At 43.4% G+C, this 17,151-nt stretch overlaps 1 protein-coding gene and 1 long non-coding RNA gene across 4 annotated transcripts in view; one reads left to right on the plus strand and one right to left on the minus strand.

Annotated features, from left to right (window-relative positions):
* LOC308482783 (uncharacterized protein) overlaps positions 1–17,151 on the minus strand; it is a 232,402-nt gene that overhangs the window by 185,439 nt on the left and 29,812 nt on the right. The window contains exons 5-6 of the mRNA XM_081016291.1: positions 16,410–16,528; positions 15,200–15,276 (exon numbers count right to left, since the gene is read on the minus strand). Coding sequence (XP_080872417.1) covers positions 15,200–15,276; positions 16,410–16,528 — 196 coding nt within the window. The remainder of the gene's footprint in view (positions 1–15,199; positions 15,277–16,409; positions 16,529–17,151) is intronic.
* Positions 1,133–11,203, plus strand: LOC308482822. 3 transcript variants are annotated; one of them, XR_013989426.1, is made up of 5 exons: positions 1,133–1,874; positions 3,183–3,529; positions 5,917–6,061; positions 6,226–6,266; positions 11,028–11,203. It is a non-coding gene; the product is annotated as an uncharacterized lncRNA (long non-coding RNA). The 3 variants fall into 3 exon arrangements; XR_013989424.1 differs by having other exon boundaries at positions 1,133–3,529; XR_013989425.1 differs by lacking the exon at positions 6,226–6,266 and having other exon boundaries at positions 1,133–3,529.

The following is a 17,151-nucleotide window of genomic DNA, read 5'->3' on the forward strand; positions in this document are numbered from 1 at the left end:
GAGTTTGTGTGCTAGTTCATTTTCATTGCTGTATGTTTATCCCAGATAATAATGTCAGCATTTCGGCCACAATTGACCACATGGAAACAATGATAGCTGAAAACCCGCTAAAAACTACAGAAGGTGATCCATGGAATTGGTTATATTCTTGGTTGCCCGATGGTGGATGGATGGGGAGGATATTTAGTATGGTGATAGGCCCAATAATGCTTCTATTGCTTTTTTGCTTTTGTATTCCCTGCTTGATGCACTGCTTGCAGAATATGATGGGAAAGATGATGTCTCGCATGATGGGACCTCGCGTGATTGCTGTAATGAGAGAATATAGACCCCTACCCCAGAACGAATCTAAGTAATAGATTGTTCAAAAGAAGAGGAGGGAGTAAAGGGAGATGGGAAAAGGTTTCTCTCAATATTTTCTGTGCTTAGAACTCTGTACCTAAGAAAGGTTGCTCTCAAATACTATCTGCAGTAAATTCCTGTGCTAATCCTGTGCTAATCTTACTTCTGCAAATTTTGGCCAGACAGTTAGCACACCGCCAGTGACTGCTTGCAAAATTTGGCTGACAGGTCAAAAGTTCGTTTCCTGCCTAGCCAGCTAGCAAGAAACCGCTGCTGTTAGCAATAACTAACCAGACCTACTAAATTTGGCTGGCGGGTCAAAAGTGCAGATTTAACCAGGCCTGCTAAAGAGGCCCCTTTTCCTGTCTTATGCTTACTAATGCAAAGATGAGAAAAGACACGTGTACAAAGGAGAGGGGAGGAATGTTTAGCAAGCAATAAAATGTGTTTAGCAAGCAAAATAGAAAGACAGGAATGTTTAGCAAGCAATAAAATGTGTTTAGCAAGCAATATAGATGTGCCATGTAAGGGAATAATTTGAGAAGGTATGGGAGGGGGGAAGAGTGCTCAGAGAGTATAAGAAAGTTTGCTGAAGTGTCTTGCTTTACAGCCAGTATATTTTCAGGAGCTATCCAGCTGGTTGTCTCTGTGTACAGATATTGTCTCTGTGCACAGATTTCAATAAACTTTTTCTCCAAAGAAGATTTTGCTTTCCTGGTACTTTTGTTCCCTCCAAGGTCCGGGGATGGCGTGGCTGATGGATCCCTAGGTAAATAAGGCTTCAGCAGAACAAGTACTTTGCTTGCAGGAGGTGCTGGGTTCAGTTCCTGGCACTTCCAGGCAGGGCTAGGAAAGATTCCCTGTCTGAAATCCTGGAGAGATGCTGCCAGCCCGTGTAGGCAGGACTGAGCAAGATGGACCAACTGTCTGATTCAGTATCAGGCAGCTTCCCACGTTCCTATGACAGTCTTTACTTCTGGGAAATGCATCATATTGCAAGAACAACACCTAGTGGCGACATTTCCCCTCGGCTCCCAGGCCGGCCCCCAATGATTTAACAGTCGGCTGGGTTCTGGCATCCGGAGCTACTGCGAAACAATTCAAATTTTGCTTCAGGTGCTTGTTTGTTTGTGGAGAGAGGAGCGCCATTTTAGTCAGGGACTTGGGGCCATGGTTTGGCGGTGAGCTGAATCCCAAGCAAAAACAGCATCCCTGAGGAGTCAAGTCTTTCCTCTCTTCTGGCGCAGTATCCTGTGCATAGCTTTCTCCCTTTCCCATGCTTGGAGTGGGAAATCAGACAGCTCCACATCTCTCCTCACCTCCTTTTCCTTGCCCCCAGAGAGGGACATAGCAGCTTCTCAGCTGCAGAAGCCCATCCTTGGCATGGTTAGGCCAGTTTATGGCACTCTGCAACCCTTCACCACAAGCAGACGCCATTTTGAATGCCACGAGGGCCTGCGGCCTTCTTCGACCACAGTTTCACAGCCACTAGTCCATTGCTTTTCCAGCAGCCACCAACTGGCAAATAAGTGGTATGTAAATTAGGTAATTAATTACCTAATTAACAACAACAATGACCCTGCAGCAACTAGAATTCATGGATACCAAGAGAGCAGCGAAGAAATTGTTAGTCAAACCTTAAAATGGTTCCATGAGGTCTCAGTTTTCCCGCCTTTTTTTTTATCTCAGCCCTGTGATGTTGCTCTTGCCTGCGTTTTTGCCTTCACAGAGCCAGAGCAGGTACCCTGGAGAGAAATGGCAGCCCTCATTCTCTCCTCTTGTGAGCAAGCTGCTCTCCCTTCACTTTTGAGGCGCAGGGCTGGAATTAGGGCTGGAAGAAGAATGGGTTTAGTTTGCTTTTCACATGGGACTGAACCAGTCAGAATAACTTCCTTGTGGATTGGAAGGCAAACCCCAACTTCACTGGAGTTTTGGATGCTGTTTATGGCAAATTAAAAAAAAGTTGGACTTTAATAGGTGGTAACAACACCCTTAAACTTATGGCAAAATGACAAAATATTAGATTACGCTTTGATGGCAAAGTCAACGTACTTTGCTACATCTAGAGAACAAAGTCAAAGGCAGGACAGTTTTTGTTCAAGATGGTGTGTTTTTATAGAACACTGTAGAAAAAAAAGGATTATTTCTCAATATATGTTATGGGCTCACAAAGTTTTGATAAAAAATGTATAAATATACATTTTTATATATATCTCAATATATATATTGAGCTGGGAGTAGTAATTGTACACATACTAAATGTTTATATGAATTAAGTTGTAATTGTCTCTGGTTTGGTTCTCTTTGTTCTTCTTGGAAACCTTGCACTTTATTACATAAATAATAATAATTATTATTTAAAAAGCCTTCCCCATAAAAAATACATCCAAAGGGCTGTATTCAATGTTAATCCTACTCAAAGTAGACCCATTAATATTAATGGACATGACTAGATTAAGTCTATTATTTCAATAGGTCTACTCTGAGTAGAACTTAGTTGAACCCCCCCCCCAAATGTGTTTTTTTATGGAGGAGGTACAAAATGTGTAAAATCTAAACACATTTTTTTTGTGCTTTCTTACAAACAAACAAAAAAAGTCTACAGAAAATGGGACAAGGCAGACCTGTGACTGAACTCTAGCAAAACTGAAATGTGACAGGAGTAGGCTGCTTACTCCATCCTTAGCTGGAAAGTAATGAGAACCAAATGAACATACTGAGGGTGTAGTGTTTCAGACACAAATGTAATGGAGAGGGATAGCAACTCCCAGTCCCCTCACCTCCTAGGCCCACAGCCTTTTAGATGAAGATATACTCATTCGGGGCTTCTTCTTTTTTAGTTTAGAGAAAAGGCAAGTAAGAGGGGACATGATAGAAATGTAAAACATCATACATGGTGTGGAGAAAGTGGACAGGGAAATGTTTCTCTCCCTCTCATAATACAAAAAACCCAGGAGCATCCAACAACAATGAATGTGGGAAGATTCAGGACACTTCTTCACAATGCACATGGTTAAGCAGTGGAGTTTGCTTCCATGGGAGGTAGTGATGGCCACCAACTTGGACAGCTTTAAGAGGACTGGGCAAATTCATGGAAGGTGAGGCCATTAATGGCTGCTGGCCACAATGGCTATGTTCTCCCTGCATTGTTGGAGGCCTCTGAATACCGCTGGATAGAGAATCATAAGTAAGAAGCGTGCTGTTGCATTCATGTCTGGCTTGTTGGTATTCCCATTGGGGCTCCTGGTTGGCCACTGAGAGATTAGGATGCTGAACTAGATGGTCCTTTGGCCTGATCCAGCATAGTTGTTCTTATGTTCTTACGCAGCATCAGCTGCTGTGACTGGCAGGCACAAATGAAGCCTCTGGGTTGGCCAGGTGTGGAGCCTGATCTTCACCCACTGTCTAATCAATAGAATTTTATTTCCAAGGAATACAGCCTCCAGATCGGGATTCAGCTATGGCTGCAGATGGCCCCAAAGCCAGCAGTCTACAGCAGCCCAACTTTTCATTTTACAATTGTTAGAAATGAGATTCTGATGAGTTGGCAGGTTTGGGAAATCAAAGGTAGTCAGCTGACATACCTCTGAATGATCAGGGACTTCAAGCAACAGAAAATGATGTTTCTAAATGGTAGTCTGTAAGGGTGGATGCTTAAGAATGCTCTTTGACCTGAAGACTGGAAGCACGCAAGCCTATGCAATCTTGATGTGCCCTGAAGCACGTCAGAGGGAAGAAAAAGAAATATTGATAGAAAGAAGGTTGGCTGGAGCCTGTCTAAACTTCCTGATATTCTACATTCCTTCTTTTGATTTCTAGATAGCACTTATGCTATTATTTACATTTCTCCCTTTCTCATTTATTTATTGACTTCTCATTTATCTCTCCAAATGTGGGTGTGCTTTTAAAAAAAGTATTTTGTATTCCTGATCCATTTTCTATGGTGACAGATGCTTCCATTGCCACATTGCATTGCCTAGCTAATCTACATGTAGGTTTTTTAAGTAGGTGACAGCTCTTCCAATGATTTTTATCTTCCCAACCACATTCCATTGCAACCTGATTCCTTCCCCTCTATTACTGTCTAGGGCGGATGGATTCTTTCACTCTCTCCACTATGTTCCTTCTCTGTGCCTCCTCCGTCTGTTGAGTATTATCTCAACTAAGCACATTTGCAGCCCTACATTTTGCCTGAATCCTCATGGTTCATTTATAATATTGGGAAGAAGGACAACAGTTTATGCAAAACTGAAGTATTTTGGCAGCTCTGCTTCTTAGGATACTGCTGGTGTCTCCCCCCCCCCTTTTTTTTCTTTTTCTGTTTCCAAACACCTCTCTAGAAGACATTCCACAGCCATACTGTAAAGAACTCAGGAGAGTACTACACATAAAATGTTGCTGTTCCTTTTGTGGGGGTCTAGAAGTGTGAATTTCACACAGTACTGAAGTTGATTAATAGTTCCTTATTTGCACAAAAGTTCAAAATGCAGCTCAATCAAAACATTTTTAAAGAACTAAGGTTTATATGTCCCCAAACTCCAAAGTAAGCTTCTGAATACCCTATATCATATTACCATACCTTTCAAGGTATGCAATTCTTTTCTCCAGTCATTTTTGTGTGTGTGCAACATTCAGGAATGTGTGAAGACATCTGATGATAGCAAATAAAGACCTAGGAATATGCACCCCAAAATAAGCTTTGGGATCCCACAAATCATACACTCATACATCCAGAATAGTATGGTCTACTACAAGACGGCATTCAGTCATGTTCAGTCCAAAACATTCTCAGGGTACAGTACGTCAAAGAGGTACCCCTATGTCAGTCACAAAGGAATTGGATTTTACTGTCCTGGACTGATTGTATATAAAATAGGGATATTCTTTATTTTCATTTTAACTGTCAGCATATTTGGTAAGTATAGGGTTAACCTAGAGTTCTATGGGTGCCCCGAAGGGAATGTCTGGAGGGGGGAGCATATGCAGCCCTCCAGGCCTCTCTATCTGGTCCTTAGAATGTTCCCAGGCTACACCCCTCATTGACTCTGCTTTGCACCTTCCCTATTTTAGTCTGGCTGGAAAGTGTCCTTGAAGTCTGATACTGCTTCTTGCTTGCCTGGGTGGAGGATAGAAAGGGGTGTGTGATTGTGTATAGAAACTAGCCTTCTGTATGATGGTAAAATCTTCATTCACTGCTCCACCCACTTTTCCATTAGGGTCCTGCCCACCAGTAGCTGTAGAAGGTTCCCCATCCCCTGCTGCAAGTGAAATCAATACATAGCATCAGTCTGTGAAAATGCAGCCTATAGTACTCCTCCAACTGTCTGAAAGCTAAAAAAACCAACAGTGCAATTCTCACTGAGGTGGGTGCCCATGGATGCTGTGCAGCATAATGGCCCATCTTTCCTCAAATGGAAATGATGATTATCTTCTTAATGGGGCTGTTGAGATGATGAATGCAGGTAACCTTACAGAGAGAAAAAGTGCTAGATGTGATAAATAGCAGAGATCCTTCAGATGTAAGACTGCTGTAAAACAAATCAGGGAAATTACTACTTTGTCTCCCTAATTAAGCAAACCAAGAGCTCCAAGTACCTGTGTACACCTTACAGACAGAGGGAAAGCCAGTTGGACACCTGCTCCAAAATGAGGCTTCTTCATTCACTTCTGCTACTACAGAAGTAGTGTCTGCTAAAGAGATACTAATTAGATCTTCCTGGTGAGTTTCCTTTTGTGCGCACACTGAGCAGGGAATATAATTGTAGCTGCATCAGCCATTCATTCTTCTTGTGAAGTGAACTGTAATGACTAATCGTTCTGCTGCTGTCCTGCTCTGAATCAAAAAACTGCAATTACTCCTAATATTTGCTTGTGTTTCTGTAGATCTGTGAGCTGATTCTTCATATTTTGGGTCTATTCTGGAGGTAAGGTGTATGGGGGAAGGGATTTCTTTCAGCACAAGAAAATGGCACAGTTTTAACCCTTTCGGAAGGACCATAGATCAGTCGTAAATGATCTACTTTTGCATGAACAAAGTCCCACGTTCAATCCTGGCATCCATCTGAAAACCTGCAGAGCTGCTGCTTGTCACTGTATATCTTAGGCGCAATGTAAGTTGAATAGTTAATATGCATAGCAGCTGCTCCCTGTGCACATTTACCAGGCTTCATGGAGAATATGCAGATAATCTGTTCATGAAGAGGGAGTCATGCACATTCCTCCAAAGTGCCATTGAGATGTGCACATTCCCCAAGGCCTGTTGGAGAGTATGCATATTGGCTGGAAAGTGTGCCCAATTCCCTCTTCTGGTTGTTGCGCATGTTCACCACTCAACTTATATTACCTTTAACATATATAAAACTAGAAGAACCATTGGCCAGACTCATTGTAAGGCAGCTTCCTAAGTTCTTAACCCTGTCAAAGGCTTAGGAGCAGTGTACAACAGTGCTACTTGAAAGTTTAGAGGAGTCAGCTCCAGCCTAGCTGCCTCAAAGTTAACGCCTACTGTACCAGTGTCTACCAAACTGTATACAGGGAAACACATAGAATTGTAGAGCTGGAAGGGACCACAAGGATCATCTAGTCCAAACCCCATGCAATGCACGATAGAATGCTTCTCCATAGAAAACTTCCCTCCACCTAGATATGAAGTATATCAGGGTGAAAGGTTCAAGCCTCAGCTTTTTGCTTGTTTATGTCAGAGCATTCAGTCATGTGAGTCCCTGTTTGCGATCTGAAGGAGGATATTAGAAAAAATATGTTGATCCCTTCAGCAACAACTTGACAAGACTTGGCAAGCTGTTTAGAGAGGACTGGTGGACTTGATGTGGCTACAGAACTGATGTAGTCCACTGGGGGCTGATGCCCATTGAGACTGGCATTGCAGAATGTTGTTTAGTTGTTTAGTCATGTCCGACTCTTCGTGACCCCATGGACCAGAGCACGCCAGGCACTTCTGTCTTCCACTGCCTCCCGCAGTTTAGTCAAACTCATGCTGGTAGCTTCGAGAACACTATCCAACCATCTTGTCCTCTGTCGTCCCCTTCTCCTTGTGCCCTCCATCTTTCCCAACATCAGGGTCTTTTCCAGGGAGTCTTCTCTTCTCATGACGTGGCCAAATTATTGGAGCCTCAGCTTCAGGATCTGTCCTTCCAGTGAGCACTCAGGGCTCATTTCCTTAAGAATGGATACGTTTGATCTTCTTGCAGTCCATGGGACTCTCAAGAGTCTCCTCCAGCACCATAATTCAAAAGCATCAATTCTTCGGTGATCAGCCTTCTTTATGGTCCAGCTCTCACTTCCGTACATCACTACTGGGAAAAGTATAGCTTTAACTATACGGACCTTTGTTGGCAAGGTGATGTCTCTAATACTAGTTTTGTCCCCATCCTCCTCCCTGCTGAGTGCCACACAAAAGTTGGTATTTTAAGTATTATTGAACTTTATTGTTATTATTATTGTTGTTGTTTAGTCGTTTAGTTGTGTCCGACTCTTCATGACTCCATGGACCAGAGCACGCCAGGCACTCCTATCTTCCACCGCCTCCCCCAGTTTGGTCAAACTCATGTTTGTAGCTTCGAGAACACTGTCTAACTATCTTGTCCTCTGTCGTCCCCTTCTTCTTGTGCCCTCCATCTTTCCCAACATCAGGGTCTTTTCCAGGGAGTCTTCTCTTCTCATGAGGTGGCCAAAGTATTGGAGCCTCAGCTTCACGATCTGTCCTTCCAGTGAGCACTCAGGGCTGATTTCCTTAAGAATGGATAGGTTTGATCTTCTTGCAGTCCATGGGACTCTCAAGAGTCTCCTCCAGCACCACAGTTCAAAAGCATCAATTCTTCGGCGATCAGCCTTCTTTATGGTCCAGCTCTCACTTCCATACATCACTACTGGGAAAACCATGGCTTTTACTATACGGACCTTTGTTGGCAAGGTGATGTCTCTGCTTTTTAAGATGTTGTCTAGGTTTGCCATCGCCTTTCTCCCAAGGAGCAGGCGTCTTTTAATTTCGTGGCTGCTGTCACCATCTGCAGTGATCATGGAGCCCAAGAAAGTAAAATCTCTCACTGCCTCCATTTCTTCCCCTTCTATTTGCCAGGAGGTGATGGGCCTAGTGGCCATGATCTTCGTTTTTTTGATGTTGAGCTTCAGACCATATTTTGCGCAAAATATGGTTATTATTATTACAAAGTACCCATTTTTAAATGTACTCTCAAAGAATGCAGTTTCAAATAATTTATCCTAAAGTGCGCATTTTTATATGCATTTTGGGTTCATTTTTTAAAGAAAAATATGAGAACAGCATTGCAAAAGTCATAGGTGAAATCTGGAGAACTGCATTCAGAGATCTAGATTGGGATGTGTGTATCAGTTCAAGGCAATTATAAAAATTTGCAAAGAACAAATTTCTAGAGCATCCCTACACGAGAACCTGACTGTGACAGATAATGTTGTGGCTAGAAAATCTTATTTATGTAACAAAAATTATATACCACTTGAATGAAACAATAAGTGGCTGACAATAAGTTTTTAAATGATCAATTAAAAACATGTAATTTTTTAAAAAGCGATTAAAATCAGCTGTAAACTAAAAAATATGAAAACACATCAATTTCTATGTGCCTAGCTAGGCTTGCCTAAACAAAAATGTTATAAACAGTTGCCAGAAAGAATACAGTGAGGCATTTGCCTGATGTCAATATGCAGGTAGTTCCTGAAGTATAGGGGCTGCCACACTAAAATATACATTTCTTACAAGTGCATAATGAATATTGTGTGGCACTTGTAACAGTGTAAGTTCCACAGATCAAAGCCGTTGAGTGGGCACATACGAAGAAAGGCAATCCCACGAGTAAACTGGCTTCAAGCAATTGATGCCTTTATATACTAATATTAACAACTTAAACTTGGCCCAGTAGCAAATCAGCAACCAGTGCAGATCTCTGAGTAGAGGTGCTATATGCTGACAAGGTCTCACTCCTGTCGGTAGTTATGCTGCAGCATTATACACTAACTGCAGCTTCTGGATCAAATGGAAGGGAAGCTTCACGTAAAGCACATTGCTGTGATCTAATATTTAAGGCACCAATGCATGAACTACCGTGGTCAAGCTCTCCCCGCCCAGGAACGGCCATAGCTGTTGTAGCATGTGCAGTTGCTAAAAGGCGCTTCTTGCCAGAGTGTCTACCTGGGCCTTCAGTAGGACAAATCTAAATCTGGGGGGAAACCCCAGACTGCATACCTGCAGCACCTTGTCCACATCAGCTGACTGCAAAAGTTGAAACTGATCCCACAACACACCACCAACTCTGGCACTGGGTAAATCTGAAACTACAAGAACTGTGGAGTCAAGGTTACTCCAAAGTTGAGAAACTTTATCAACAGAGTGTGTAGCCAGCTGGTCACAGTGTGTCCTCAAGTACTCCAGAGGACCCTCTCTGTTAGTGGGAATTAGAAACCTCTGGGATGTCCGAAATAATGCTGCTGGCCGGCTTCTAAAAGATGTAATTCAAACTGCAAAATCTTAGTTTCCATTTCTTTCATGGAACTGGCTTCCTTTTTAGCCACAAGCAAGCTAATATTTGGGTATTTGGGGGGGCGGGGAGGGGGAGATGGTGTTCTTGAGCTGTGATCACTTCTTTAAGATTCTTGGAATTTCAGTAGGTGCATAGAGGTATTTACCACAGTAGGCATAAATGTGATGCTTGTGTGTCCCCACTCCAGGAATTAATTTCTCTACTGCCAATCACTGTGATCTGAAGTGTCCCTTGTTTGTTAAAAGCCACACTTTAAGCTTGATCAATTTTTTCATCTCTACATTTTTCAACCCCTCCCACACACTTGATCCATGTTCCAGCCACACAGTGCAGCAAATTTCAGCAAATGCAGCTAAGGCTGTGTAAAAAACTATGGGAAGTTTGAGGTTACACCTCGCATCTGAAAGCTGAGCTTTCTATTTAACATGCAAACAAAGGATCTTAAATTGGGTGGCTGTTGCAGAGAGGACTGTTGCAGAGAGATGGCCAGGTAGTAAAAAGATAGAAAATTTTCACAAACATACATGGCAAGCAGCTCATTAGGCCCTTGCAGAGAGTCATGGAGGATATGGGTTTGGGGAATGCTGGACTAGGTGGTAACCAAAGAGTTGGGGGGAACCTTTTAGGACATCTAGTCAAACATTCCCCAACCCTCCTCCATATTTTGGACCCAAACTCTCATCAATCCCAGCCAGCATGGCCAATGGTCAAGGATGATGGTCATTCTAGTTCAAAATATCTATAGGGCACCAAGTTGAAGAAGACTAATAAAGTCTGGCTCTTTGCTTGATGCAGGAAATTCAGAGCTAGAGCACCTGAAGAGATAGCAGTCCATACTTTGCTTGAAGACCTCAGCCCCCAGCAAAGTAATTGGTGCCACTGTTGAACTGTTCTTATCAGCAATACGTGCCTCATAATCTTAGGAAGTTGCCTGTGCTTCTGACAGTAATTAACGGCACTGATATACCATATTTTCTGCAGCCAAAACGGAAGGGAATGCTACTGCAGCCATATCAGAAAGAAGTAGTAAAGCGAAGGGTTGAGTGTGGTCCAGTGGTTAGATTTAGAGTGCAGATTCCTGGGTTCAAGCCACAAAGCTTAGTAGGTGATGCTTTGGTGCGCTCTCTCACTCTCTGCCTAACTATTTTGCAGGGTTATTTTAAGGATAAAAGGGAGACCACATCCTGAAGTGCACAGAGGAAGAGGACAATAAAGATGCTTTAAACAATCCATTTTCATGTTGCTGTAGTTGCTTCTGTTTTGAGAGACACAAAAAGAAACAGAAAGTCCCAACCAAACCTGCAATCAAAGAAAAGAGAAAGCAGGAGCTGGAAAGCAAGAAGATATGAGAAAGAGAAATTATTATTTACTGTATTTGCAGACCGCCCTTCCACAAAAGTTCTTGGAGCAGTGAACAATTGACAATAAAATAATAAAAATAAAACATCAGAAATAAAACCGCAAACTGAAAGCATGTCATAGGGAAAATCAGCACCACCACAATACGTAAGAAACACCACAATCAATTCGTCAACCCTCATAAGTTGAACAGAACATTACGTCAATGAGGCGAGTGAGAGCATTTCCAGCTGGAGGGAATCCCACAAATCAAGGAGCCATGACTGAGAAGACCCTATTGTGACTCAGGTAAAGGATGGAACTATTAGTAGGGCTCCCCTACAGAACTTAATGTATGGCTAAGGAAGCACTAATCAATGTGGTGCCCTCCAGATATGGTTGGACTTCAACTCCCATTAACCACAGCCAGCATGGCCAATGGTGAAGGATGATGGGACCTGTAGTTCAGCGATATCTGGAGGGCAATATGTTGCCTGTCCCTCGGATAAGAAATTGATGCAAAAAAAGAGGAAAGAGAAATAGCTTCAAATATGATAGTGTATGTTATACTGCAATGTGTGAAGTTGTCTTAAGTCATTCTTCTCTCTCTCTCTCTCTCTCTCTCTCTCTCTATCACACACACATACACAGAATCTTCATTTATCAGGCACATGATTTTGGGGTGCTCCAAACCACCCAACAGTAACTCTGTGAAAATCAAAAGTATGCTTGAGAACTTGAATGAACTGGCATAGGTTTATTGGAAACAGTTTGTCATTTGAGAAGGGGCATTTCTCCCGATTTGAGCACTTAAACATCTCCTTTCTTACACATTAGAATGATACCAACATTTCTGGAAAAATAACACAGTTCTCTGTGGGTAACAGTATATCTTGCTAGATAAACTGATTCATAATTTTCTTAATAAATGGAGAAATCTAGTGTCAGGGAACTGCCATCGGAGCTAGAGGCGGAGGGAAGGCTCCAGAGGGATGCCGGAGAGGGTCTCAGTAGGGAGAGAGGCAGCCTGTCCGCTGGGGAAGGAAATCAGCGTAACACCAGTGGAGAAGGGGGGCAGATGGGGGAATCAGAGAGGAGGCTCCAAGACTCCTCGCCGGAGACCAGCGGAGAGAGTACGGGTCCTCCGCTGCCCACACCCTCCCTGCGCAGAAGGCTTCCGCGCAGGGAGACTAGGCGGAGACTAGGCGTCAAGGAACTTTTGTGCTGGAAGAAGTTCAAGAAACGCCCACTGACAGATTCTGCCAGCGACTGAGACAGCCACGAAGCTAGAGGCTGTCCGGTCAGAAAGGGTTCAACCAGGTAACCTAGCCAGGAGTGGCGGCAACTTACGCACGAGCAACCCCTAAACCCATTACATCTAGGTTACCAGGGGCTGTGCCAGACAGTATTTGATGTCATTTCCATTCTGATGAACAGTTTTGTACCACACGTATGAATCTCTTCCCCAGCATCATTTACAGCAAAGTAAATGGGACCATAGTTCAGTAGAGCATCTGTTTTGTATGCAAAAGGTTCCTGGCATGTCCACATACGGCTAAGAATTGTACCCTGATTGAAATCCTGGCCAGCCATGGCCAGTCAGTGTAGAAAATGGGGACCCAGATGGACAATGGTCTGACTCAATATAAGGCAGCTTCTGACACATCTATGTTCTGTTAGAATGCTTCCTGAAATAAACAATTGGGGTCTTTGTGTTCTACATGGTTGCAACGCACACATACCTCTTCACATGCCCGTGGCAAGGAGGCAAGCCAGCTCTTCAATGTTTAACTAGCATCAGAATGTATCTGTTTCAAAGATAGACAGATACAGGAAATTGTAGAGTTATGCAGGTGGGCTTTGACTACAGTTGCTAGTTTTGCATACTAGTTTAGACTCCAGGGAAACCCAGTACGGAAAATCACAACTCCAAGACTCTTTCTTAAGAACACAAACATCTGTCGGGCAAGGCTGGGGAGCGACAAGGGTTCTTTGAAAATGCAAACCAAGGCATTTCCTGGAGTAGAGTCTCCATGGAAACCTCCACTCCAGGAAATGCTACGGAGAATCGCAAGGCTCATTTTTAATAAGAACACAAACACACCAGCAATGCTTTGAAGCCACAATACAACCCAAGGGAGGGGGAAAACAACAACAACTCACCAAGCTGACAAAGCTTAAGGGAGCTATGTCTCTTTTTCTAGTGTGCCAGAACGAGAATAAAAACCCCTCAACTATAATAATTAAATAAATTTATTATTTTTACTTTGCCCACCTAACTGAGTTGCCCCAGCCGCTCTGGGCAGCTACCTCTTAAATGTAACTAAGGGGAGGAAGGATAGAATGCCACCCCACTCTACTCTGTGGTTGCCATTGACATTCTTCCTCTTTTCATCCCACCTCCACTGGATCCCAAGCCTCCATGACTTGCTGAAATAAACTGGACTGAAATACAATAGCCAGAACAAGTCCTGCCTGGTGTCGGTTGAGTTTCTCTCCCTCATCTGCTCTTTCACTGACTGCAGTAACTCCATCTGTGTGATGACTTCCAGGGAAAGATGTAAATACCTCAATCACCTACAGCTTGCAGGTTGGGGCCATTCACAATGTCCTTTGATAGATGTTGACTGACCAATCAGAAGGGGGGGGGAGAAGGAGGAGTGTAGAGTCCTGACACCCTACCTTAGCCTTTTCTATGGAAGAGTGTATGTCATTGCCCCCCTTAAAGTTCATTCCCATCCCCACCCCCTGGAGACATGTGTGGGACCTGCTGGCCACACATAGTGATGGGTGATGATTGGCTCTGTTGTGAACAGCAGAATGGTTAGCAGAAGAGGGACTGGTTAGTGGCAGTCTGATTAAGTGAAAATCAATGCATATGCATATGGGGTTAGGATAGCTGTGGGGGATGCTGTTGTGGGGGTTCTGAAATTCATGGGTTGAAGAAGCTGACCAGCCTCCCTGCTAAGAACACTGAAAGCTAAGTGTAGGCTAATTTCTCATAAAACAAATGAGGAGACCATGACCTGTATGGATTGCCTCATATCTCAGGTTCTACAAAGGATAGAAACTTTTTAGATAGATAGATAGATAGATAGATAGATGATAGATGATAGATAGATAGATAGATAGATAGATAGATAGATATAGATTAGATAGATAGGAAGGCAGGAACTGAAAACTGGGAATCTAGAGATTATGGCTCATTCAGCTGCTTTCGCACCTCTGTGGATGTTCATGATTTCCTTCAACCTCCTTCAACAATAAAGTGGCATTCTTACTGCCTGCCACTTGGAAATTATGGTTCTATTAATGCAACCTAAAACTGCATTAGATTTTTCTGAAGCCGCATCACACAACTGACTCGTGTTCAGTTTGCAATCACCATGGGATCCTTCAGTCTATAAGGCAATTAATGCATTACCCTGAAAGTGGCACTGAGCACCATATAACTGGAAAGACATCTAAGGAGGCTTAGAAATAAATGAATACTTATGGCGTGGGGATGGGGCAGGGGCAGAGGCAGGGAATTGATGGACAGAAGAGAGATAATGAATCAGAGCGATCCTATTGGCCAATTTCTGGTCGACCACCCAGTGGTTGTTGGAATTACTGAAAAGAATCCCAGACTAAGTTAACTTTGGCTCAGGAAAGGATTTCTTATGTGTTTAAGAAACAGCACAAGTTTACTGTTAGTGATTAGTTCTGACTTAATGATGATGTGATCCTGAGTACACATTCTTGCTTCACAAATTCAAAACACAACAATGAGTCCATAGGGGATCTTTTTTTTTTTTTAAGGCAGTAGGTTGGGAGTGCAGCTCACTCACCACTAGGCAAGATGACACCTTGGTTTCAATCTTTTAACAATCTGAAAATGTTTTACTTGAAATACAAAAGGCAGTTTGATGTAGTTTGTTGAGAAAGCAGGGTCACAGACATGAATGAAAAAGCATCCATCTGAGAAGTGGGAGATGGGAACATACCTGCTATCTCCAACCGTCTCCTGGGAAGCAGTAATTTTCTCTGCAATGGTCTTGACACTTGCCTTTTTGCTCCCTTTCTGCATGAGTAAGAGGTTTAGATAATAAATTCTAAATATAGGAGAGATCAAGATCTGGTTCAAGGTCACCCAGTGAGCTTTATGACTAACCAGGGTTCCGAACTCATGTTCCCAAGTTCCGCCGTCTACCCACGCACTATGCTGGCTCTACAGAACATGTCTTCTTAGGGCAAGCATAAGGGATTGCACATGCTATAAGATACTGGACCCCATTGGTACTGATGTAAACCTCTAGAACAGCCTTTCTCAACCTGTGGGTCCCCAGATGTTGTTGAACTACAACTCCCATCACCCCTAGCTAGCAATGCCAGAGCTGAGGCGTGATGGGAGTTGTAGTCCAACAACATCTGGGGACCCACAGGTTGAGAACCACTGCTCTAGAATGTCTTTTGTATAGCTAAGCATTTAGCTCTATCCTCAGTACACTGTATTTTATTTTATTGCTATGGTTAATGGCTAATGCAAATAAAGTTGCTATGTATGTATGTATGTATGCATCTGGTGAGGTTGGCTTCAATTCTGAGAGGCCATGGGGTAAGAGCTCTTTTGTGGGTCCCCTCCTCTTTTGACTTATTTGGGGGCAGCGGCAACAAGCAGTGGTCTGACAAACATTTGGACAAACACCAGGACACTGGGTCTGGTAGTCATTTAATTTCACACAGTCGCCTAGAGTATCGGTGGGAACTGCGAGAACTCTGCATTGTATGAAGGACCACACCAGAATGTTTTGAAGGGGGTGGGGCTGCAGGTGCCATCACTGGAACCTGCTATGCACTCTTTGAGGCAGGTTTCGTGGAGCCAATACTCTAGTTTCCTGGGAGGTGAGTCGCTGTAGCTTACCTGAAGGTGGGGGAGCTGGTGAGGAGGTCACTGCAGTGCAAACACACCAGCAAAACCAATCTGGCTCAATAACTGCTTCACCCCTCCTGATAAGCAACGGTGACCTTCCTGCCAGGAAGTTAGGGTAGCAGGGTTTTTTTGCCCTGCTCAGCAAGCCACTTCTGGGTAAGACATTCTTCCTTCTGGGTGTTAGGGAGGAGGAGCTTCCAATCTGGACTACTGCCAGATAATGAAATGGCAATGAAATGTGGATGTGAACTGTTGTGTCCACAAGTGTAGCTGGCTTTCCTTACTTCATTTGGCTCATCTGACTGCACAGCAGGTCGAGGATCTCCTGGAAGAGGTGCAAGGGTGATGCTACTGAAAATGGCACAGCCGCGCTCAACTCTTCGGAAACAGCCACTTTCATTTTCTATATAAACAAAGAACAATGTATAGTCAAGGGAAGCATCTATCTATTTTCCTGTTGTGTTTAATGAGTGATCAAAACTTAAATAAATAATATTAAGTCTGTTGCAGGGGAAGGTAAATGAAACAAGACACAAGAAATGCTTGTGGCTCTCTACTGCAAGCTTTGGGTCCCTTTATAAAAGTCACCTTGAATATAACAGTGGAATGGAAAATTAGCATGTTGTATCTAAGCTCTCAGCAGCTGTGATTTACTCCAGCAATATCTCCAACAGTATTTATAAAATTCAGTACAGTGGTACCTCTGGATACGAATGGGATCTGTTCCGGATCTCTGTTCGCATCCTGAAGCAAACGCAACCCGCATCCGCGGGTCGCAATTCGCCGCTTCCGTGCATGCGCGTGACATCATTCTGACTGTCTGCGCATGCGGCGAAACCCAGAAGTAACGTGTTCTGTTACTTCTGGGTTGCCGCGGAGCACAACCCAAAAGTGCTCAACCTGAAGCATATTTAACCCGAGTATTCCCCCAAAGCGCAAAAGGCACCATGCCTGGTTCTCTTCTCTCCCCCCCCCCCCAGTTTTCTTAGCAACTATCTTGCAAGGTAGAGATTGAAGCCCTATGTA

The sequence above is a fragment of the Podarcis pityusensis genome (genome assembly GCF_964106645.2).
Source record: "Podarcis pityusensis genome assembly, chromosome: 8".
Lineage (NCBI taxonomy): Eukaryota > Metazoa > Chordata > Lepidosauria > Squamata > Lacertidae > Podarcis > Podarcis pityusensis.